The sequence below is a fragment of the Capsicum annuum genome, chromosome 9, assembly GCF_002878395.1.
Source record: "Capsicum annuum cultivar UCD-10X-F1 chromosome 9, UCD10Xv1.1, whole genome shotgun sequence".
Classification (NCBI taxonomy): Eukaryota; Viridiplantae; Streptophyta; class Magnoliopsida; order Solanales; family Solanaceae; genus Capsicum; species Capsicum annuum.
In genome coordinates this window covers 73,587,666-73,596,045 of record NC_061119.1, presented here as the reverse complement: position 1 = coordinate 73,596,045, position 8,380 = coordinate 73,587,666, and the positions used below count along the sequence as shown (strand labels likewise).

The 8,380-nt window shown below is 31.8% G+C and overlaps 1 protein-coding gene across 11 annotated transcripts; it reads right to left on the bottom strand.

Annotated features, from left to right (window-relative positions):
- Positions 1–1,730: 1,730 nt before the first annotated feature.
- On the bottom strand, positions 1,731–7,309 carry LOC107841405. Of its 11 annotated transcripts, none has more exons than XM_047396837.1 (9): positions 7,199–7,309; positions 6,354–6,444; positions 6,128–6,255; positions 5,955–6,033; positions 5,747–5,879; positions 5,480–5,624; positions 4,497–4,549; positions 2,085–3,421; positions 1,731–1,972 (listed from the first exon to the last, which is right to left on the bottom strand). In XM_047396837.1, the coding sequence occupies exons 1-6, from the start codon at positions 7,299–7,301 to the stop codon at positions 5,586–5,588; spliced, it is 573 nt and encodes a 190-aa protein (XP_047252793.1). In that variant the 5' UTR covers positions 7,302–7,309; the 3' UTR covers positions 1,731–1,972; positions 2,085–3,421; positions 4,497–4,549; positions 5,480–5,585. The 11 variants fall into 11 exon arrangements, with proteins under 11 accessions (XP_047252793.1, XP_047252794.1, XP_047252792.1 ...); XM_047396838.1 differs by having other exon boundaries at positions 3,310–3,421; XM_047396836.1 differs by having other exon boundaries at positions 3,376–3,421.
- Between the last annotated feature and the right edge of the window lie 1,071 nt (positions 7,310–8,380).

Genomic DNA, 8,380 nt, shown 5'->3' with positions numbered 1-8,380 from the left:
GACCGAGCTTGATAAACAAAGCAAGTTTACTCATTCATGCGTGCGTCTTCAAATATGGAAGTATTTGGCAATTTGGGAACTCAGAGCGATAAACCAAGGGAATGGATATTTGCCAATCCAAATTCTCATGTCTATGTTGGATGTATGGATGAATGGCTAAATAACAAACAACGAGAAACTCTTTTCTTGATCTCGTCCAACTCTAGCGAGAGATTTCCAAGTAAGAACCCCACAAGATCATGTATGGTTGGATGGTTTTGTTTTAGGCCAAACAAATAAATCAGCTACAAAGTACAAACAAACATGTCATTTTGACACATTTTTGCATCAGTCCTGTTGTGTGGGGTGCATTGTTTAAAGGGCCAACTCATTTTAAATCGTCATAGCGTATACACCAATAATTTTATTTATTTTTTAAAAAATAACCCAAAATCATTTTCCATGATCTTTTTGCAGCCATGAAGTCGCTGGAATCTCTTTTCGCCCGAGTTTTATGAACATATATGAGCCTCAATTTTGAAATTGTTGTTTTTTCAAAAGGAAATTTGCACAAAAGTGATCATTTTATCTATGTTTTTTTTTTAGTTTTCAAGATAGTCGGTAGCCGTGAGACTAATCCTTTGTTCCGCTGTCAGTGCACTAAGCGATAGGGAATCGAACTCCCGACCTCTTGTTTAAGGGACTTGTCGCTAAATCACCATGCCAACTCTAGTGGTTATCATTTTATCTATGTTTCTACCAGCAAATTCAATATTTACAATGAGTTCCGACCCTTTTTGCAGCTATGGCGTTGTCGGAGTCTCTTCTGCTTGAGCTTTATTGACATATCTTAGCCTTAATTTTTTAGAAAATTAAAAAATTAATTAACAAAAGAAAACATGGTACTAACTTTTAAAATGGACTAAAATAAGGCAGTCACGCGTCCAAAAGTGAATACTCACTTTGTCATGTCAGCGAAAAGTGTCAAAGTGACATAGTTTATGGCTACTTTAGGTCCTTAAAAAGAACAACATCCACTTTAGGTGTCAAAGCAAAATATCGTGTCAAGTTAAGGGGCTTATCAACGTGTTTATAATGTATCATATTTTACTGTATTATATTATTTCATATTATATTATTTTAATAAATAAAATATTTGAATAGACTGTATCATCAAGTTATTACATAATCTTAGCATTAATAATTTAAGAGGAAAACATAAAATCTTTCAACTCTTGCCCTCTAAACTTATTTAACACTTCACCTACAATTATTTATCCCCAACTTTTTTTTGAAGCCAATAAGTACCATTTTAAAAATATAATACTAGTCCTACAATGAAATGTTTATTACATTCGTGCCACATCTCTATTACATCAGAGCCACATACAATTTTTTTTTAAAAAAAATTATTAAATATGTTTTATTTCGCCTAAAAAAATATTGTTTGAACTCTTTGTCTATCATTAAAAATCTCTACTTTAGACAAACTCATTTTTTCATTATTTTTCAAATATTTAATAGTTAAAAGTTCATTAAATATTTATAGTAAGTCTTTCCTTATTAAAAGTTAAAGATAACTAATTCTATTTTTTCTAATATTTTATAGTTAAAAACTAATTAAACATATATGACAGTTTTTTAAAAAAATATTCATGTGGCATGCTTCTCCTTTTCTTGAATTATATATATACTAGATGTGGAAGCCCGTGCAAGCACGGGCCCAACGATATTGCAAGGGAGACGTTGCATAGTAAAACAATTAACATGGAAGTTTTGTATATTAAGGTGTGATTGTTACATCAAAGCGCAAAAGCAAGCTATTAACATATAGGTTTTATATGTTAAAGTGTGATTATTATATAAAAACACAAAAACTTTGTTTATGCAGCCTGACTGTGTGATGCTGATATAGCCAACCAAAATTCCTTTGTACATGTCATACCATGTGACGAAGCTGGTAAAGGCCACCAAAATGTAGTTGTAGAGTGAGCTGTGACAGAAAATTCAAAGAATAAGAGGAGGAAGATCACTGTAGTTAGTTGAATGTATCGAGCATATATATAGATAATTTAATAAAAGGAGAGGATGAATGTTGTACTTACCTGCTGAGATTGACATACTGCAAATGCTGGATACAAAATGTATTTTTTCAGCAACTATACATATTTTTAAAAAATTTCACTTGGGTAGAATAATTGAAAGTAGTTGTTCAAATTTTCTGTAATGTACATGTTATTTACAACATTTAACTGATCCGAATACAATTGACAAGCACAGGAAAATTACAGATACATATAATTAAGCAATATAACAATAACCCCATAGTGGATAATCATATTTCAGGTTAAGAACCTCAAGATATCGAAAGGGTTGACCAAAAAATATATAAAGATTGCAACTTTTGCACAATAGTAAAGAATTTACATGCAGTAAGTGACGCTATTACAGGTTCAAAACCTTTCTGAAACTAAAAGGGGTCGCAGATATATAGCTGAAGATTGAAAGTTTAGCATGCTAATTGCAAAGCGAGAATATTCCATAATTATTCAACAATTTGCATGCCCCAGTTGACCAAATTCAAGTTCAAACTTCTTCACAATAACCCCTAATAAAAATGAGAAGGGGTTATATAATTATAGCTAGCAAACAAAGCCTAAAGAAAGTTGATAACTAAGGAATATGTTGTAAATATGCTTCAATAAAAGATTGAAACAATGACAGTTATATATACTAATAAGATAGGTTTTTTTTTTTTTTTCTGTTTTGTGTTAGCAAGTATGTAAGTATATGTTATGTGGTGTTCTTGCAATGAACATATTTAATCCAATTAGTATCAACCCCGTCATAATTATCCCTACTAATATCAATGCGATCAACCCAAATCTTCAAAGTACAAATTCATAACGGAGGAATTTAGATATACAACACAAGGTAGGCATAATTAAGTCACATAATAGCTAGCCCACAGTAGTAAATTCAATTTTGAAAGTATTGGTACCTTCAATTTTTTTTCACTGGGGTGGGTGGATCAATTTTCTGCCTCTTACCTGGCTCCTCAGTAGAAAGTGGGATTTCAGTGAAGAAGGTGATAGCCAGTGTACCAGCTTTTTGATCAGGAAATCTGAATAATGGCTTTTGTAGCTGGAGCTTAAATAATTTATGAGCGAGTAGCTGATTTATGCAGAAAATACATAGCAGTTGTTGCTAAGTAGAAAAGGAAAAAAACACCACGATAAATAAAAATTTGTCTAATATTAGGGGTTTTATTTACTGAGAGAACTAAATTTTAAGGAAATGAGTTTTTCCTGTTGTTAATTGTATGTGTACCTGGACAGATATTTGTTCAGTGGTTAAGGACAATATTCTTTCACCGAGAGTTTCTGAGATCATTACCATAATTGTATCGCTAGCATCCATGATGTTAACCTCAAAGTGGCACCTGTGATTAACAGAGAAGCGTAAATGAAGTGAATCAGTGCGAAAATATTCAGTAGGAGTTTAAAACAGAGAATAGTATATTTAGTACTCCTAGAAATAAAGTGCAGAAGTTGTCTATCTATTTTCAGTTTGCATGTACTTGACTCAGGGAAACGTAAACACATATTGTAAGAGAACAAAACAAAGGTCACATCAAAAGTTAACCTTAAAACATATAAGTCCTAAATAACGGTATTACACCATAGTTCAACCCAAAGACTTACTTGCCTGAACTTGTTAAAGTTGCTTTTGACTTGGTGAAAAGAAACTTTAAATTGTCTATATTTAAAATTTATTATACTCACTATGCTGAGTTTATGGGAACTCAGTTGTTAGTGTTTCAACATAAAATATCATTTGACTGGAAACGTTAGCAGTGTATTATGATACTAACTACCAGGCATTTTTAATACTTGCAGTGGCATTTGAGCTAATACATAATCTAGGTAAAGTCTTTAATGTATTTGCCTTCTTTATAAAGAAGTATGTAATGCCTTCCACTGATAACTAACATTTCAAGTGTAGCTCAAGGCTCTTATAGTGCATCTGCATCAAACGATCTAGTGTCTCTTCGCTCTAAATGACAATCTGGTGTCCTAGACAAAATCATGAAAGTTTCTAGAATTGACTATATTTTAAGACACGGATCAAAACCTACAATAGAGCGAATATCTTAGTAGCTCAGTTGGTTGTATTCTTCACGTCCAAAATTCCATAACCCTGAGGACATGTATTGCTTATACTAATCTTCTATAATTTCTAGATTAATATTGGGTTAGGTGTATTGTTTTTCCTCTGTTTCTTCGCTATTTTTATTCCGTTTAACTTAGTTTCTCTTGTAATTTCTTTATCCCTTTTATTATGTCTTTTCTCTATTTGATCACTATGTTTTCATCTATTACTATTAGTAATGGACACTCTAAGAAATCTGAATAAACCTGCAGATCCCGATGGATTAAATATAGTGTGAGATACATACATAGGAGAAGAAGCAGCTTAGCGACGAACAGAAAAATTAGATTGAAATGTCATTTTACCTTTTCATTTTGTCGACATAAACAGGTTGTGTCTGGAAACTGTTCTGCTGCCACTATTCCAAAACATAATCACGTCAATTTTTTTTGCGGAACTATAGCATGTGTTTAAATTTTACCTCTATCTTGTTGAGATAAAGAGGTCGTTGTCGAAAAAGTGCAAAGCTGCCCTTCTTTGAGATCAGCAAAAAAAAATTTAGAAATGCCAAAAACAGGACAACACGCAGACTTTTTGAAGGTTTACCATAGATGGCAAGGAAAAGAAAGTGCATAATAGAGTGTCTATATGATATCGGAGTTGTAATAGTTACCTAGGAACCAATTGTCGTAAGCAGGAAAAAGTTCCCACAACCACGAATTCTTTTATTACCAAAATAGAGGCAGTAAAGGTTGGCTTTATGAATTTCCCTATTCATTCTTTAGCTTTTTTTATAAAGTCGGTGTCTCGAGCATCTTCTGTGCAGCTCGACTAAATTCAAGGGACACTTTTCGGCTCCCCACCAACATTAGATATTATGTAACTCCCTCAAATGTAATATTCTCTAATACGATATCAAGTTTATCAGTGTAAGAGTCAAAAACTGAAGGGGGCTCTAAGACAACGGTAAAGTTATCTACGCGATAGATTGTCTTTCGTAAAATAGTTGGTCATTTTCTTAGATGTAGAGAAGCGAGGCTGAGACAGAAAGCTCAGTTAGGTAATTGGTGTCAACCAAAGCACCTGAACAATATGGAATACAAGAAGAAAACAAATACTTAGTTGAAACTACCAGATAAACAAAAGCTGAGGAAGGTGTTAGGAATGAGACATTAGCAATGGTATGAAAGATTAGTAACTCATAAAAATTACAATGTTATCCTTTTCCCTCGGAAAAGTGCTAAGATGCCTTTCTTTGAGATCAGCAGAAAGAAAATTCAAAAATCTCTAAAATAGGACAGTAGACGCACTTGTTCAAGGTTTAGAATATGGTAGCTGTAATAGTTACCTGGGAACCAATTGTCATTCTGAAACATCGAACCATTTTCTTAGTTTTGGGGCGCATAAACTGACTGCAATTCGAGCACACAAGCAGGTAAAATGGTTGAGGACGGTCAGGGAGCGATAATGTCTTCCACGGGGAAACTTTGTACCTGTAGTGTTAATGTAAAATAATGTTAGAAACTTCTTTGACCTCACAAGTTGTACGCTGTGATACGACTTTAGTTAGGTAAGAAAATAATTAGTACATGTATACGTTATGGGATAAACTAACCGTAGATAACAACTCCGGAATGGTTGATATAGCTAGCACTTGATCTTCAATTGGCGCAAGATTTAGTGAGGATGATGATAATGATGAGCTTCTTAAAGTGTAAGACAACAACATTCGCTCATTGTGCTTTACCCTGGAGAAGGTTAGGTAAAAAAGTAAAAATATGTTTTTGCATAGTCGTACAAAGAGGGAGCATGTTAGTATATACCAGTTTGTCAGTGTAGTAACCTGCACATACTGAGGATTTGTTGAGATTATCGACTGATATCTTGTTGCTAGTCTTAGAGCTGCGTATGTGAAAGAGAGGAAAACTTTTTTAATTCAATATAGAGAAAGGAAAAGTAAAAAGAAGAGTTGCAGAAGATGGGCTAATGAATATACCACCACGGAATTCAGTAACGCCTATACGTCTCGCAAGAATGACAGGGTACTCATGCAGATGGTGTAGTAATTCAGCTCCTTCGTTGTCGGCTAGATCACCCCATATAGTAAATAGGAAAGGTTTCTTGCTGGTGGAAATAATAGATGCAAAAATTATTATAGTGCAACGATGTTTTAACAATGAAATAGAATGGTTGGTGAAGTTGTTGGTACGCAACTAACTCATCTCTGGTCTATGACAATTGCTTCCCGAAAATGCTTGCTTTGGTCAGTTGTATATTGAATGGCGCTACAATTAACTACTACTGCCAATAAGTCTGCAGTAATTAAGATTAACATGTTTACAGTTAATTTGATTAGTAGGGGCTAGTTAGTTGAGGGAAAAGGAATCAGAAGTAGCGCATCTTTGATGAATCTCGACATATGCTACAATATTTTTAGAGAAAATCCCAGCAACTCAGAGAAGATCTCTATTTGATGGAGAAAGTATTAACATGCAATTTCCACTTCATAACTCCAATAAGCAGAAAAGGTTTGCAACACAGCTATAACGATAATCCGCAAACTTGCAGTAATTTCTTAAAATATACTTTGGCTCAAGTATAACCCCCAATTAACATAGCTCAAAACGGGGAAAAATGCTAACTTTCTAGTTCACTAATTTGTCAAGCCGAAAGCAAAAATTCAAAAGATTTCTTCATGGTTCACTGATAAATTCAAAAGGAAGCTCACATCAAGCTACAATTGAATGCATTCATGCAATTTGGTGAAATTATAAATCATGAATTTTTTAGGGTAACAGTAGATCAGCAACAACTATCTTTTGTTTAGATGGGTAACACTTTATTTGCAAAAATTCTATTTTCACACAAGCAAGATAACTTTTCCTTTTTTCCTCTCAAAAATTCCCACACAATACATGTAGACTCGCATAAAAGAACAAAAACCAACAACAAAGAAAAATTACACTATGGAAATTGAAGATCTAGGAACAACAACAAGATTATTAGAGGAGAAAAAGAGGATTCTCATAATGAACTTTGTCAAAGCTTCCATGAAAATGAATAACACCACAGGGCAACTGTTGGAAAAATTTTATTTTAAGTGAGATACAACCAACAAAAGTTGTATGAGGGCATTGTCTATATTTGACAAGTGTATCATGGGGGCCCATTTTCTATGCTCTCTCGAATTCCTTTCTTCCACTTATTGCATTTTTTTGGGCAACAACAAACCCAATATATTCCCACCTAGTGGGGTCTGGAGAGGATAGAATGTACACAGTTTATACCTCTAGCTCTAAAGAAGTATAGAGGTTGTTTTTTAGGATTGGACTTTTTTTTTATATTTACTTTTCATCAACACTTCTTCTATTTTATCTCAAAACTACCTCTCTATCTTTCTACGTCATTTTAAAAAAAATTAATTACGTAATAAAAATAAATATTACCACTACTACAATTGAAATTTTTTATTTTATTTTAATTTTTCTGGGATATAAGAATTGATTATTATTAGTTGAAGGGTGTAAGTAGGTTTGTTTATAGTTTGATTTATATCGAATTATTGTATCAAAAATTGAAAAATTTAACCTCACAATTTTACTATTATGTATTTTTTTAAAATTTAAAAGTCGTTTGACTATGAATATTTTTTAATTTATTTCAATAAATTAATTTAATTTATTAAAACCCTTGTAATTTTATGAAATATATGATATAAATACCACATGATTAAATACAATTACTAATTATGCTTATAAATATCTTGAAAATTATGTAACTCTTTAGTAGTTTAATAGTTATGCAAAACATTCGTTACTTACAAAAAGGAAAAACTTAAACTTAGAAGAATATAATTAATTTATTTTCAATCATCTAAATACCACTTATTTTGAAACAAATGAAAACCGCTATATAGGAAGGTAGAAAATAACAATTTAAAAATAATATTTTATTTTTATTCATTTTTTCTTCATTAATAAATATAATTAATTATGAAATTATTAATACAAAACATTATTATTCTTCCATTGTATTTTATTGTGTGACTCCCTTTATTAATCTTTACTTGTTCATTATACTAAAAATAAATGTCAAATAATAATTATTTTATTTGGATAACTAATGGATAATTTATGCTTATTTTATCTTTAGTATTAAATATTATTCATAATACAATGTATTTTTTAAAATATTAAATTTATTATATTTAAAAGATAATATTATAAAATTATTTTATTATTTATTATTT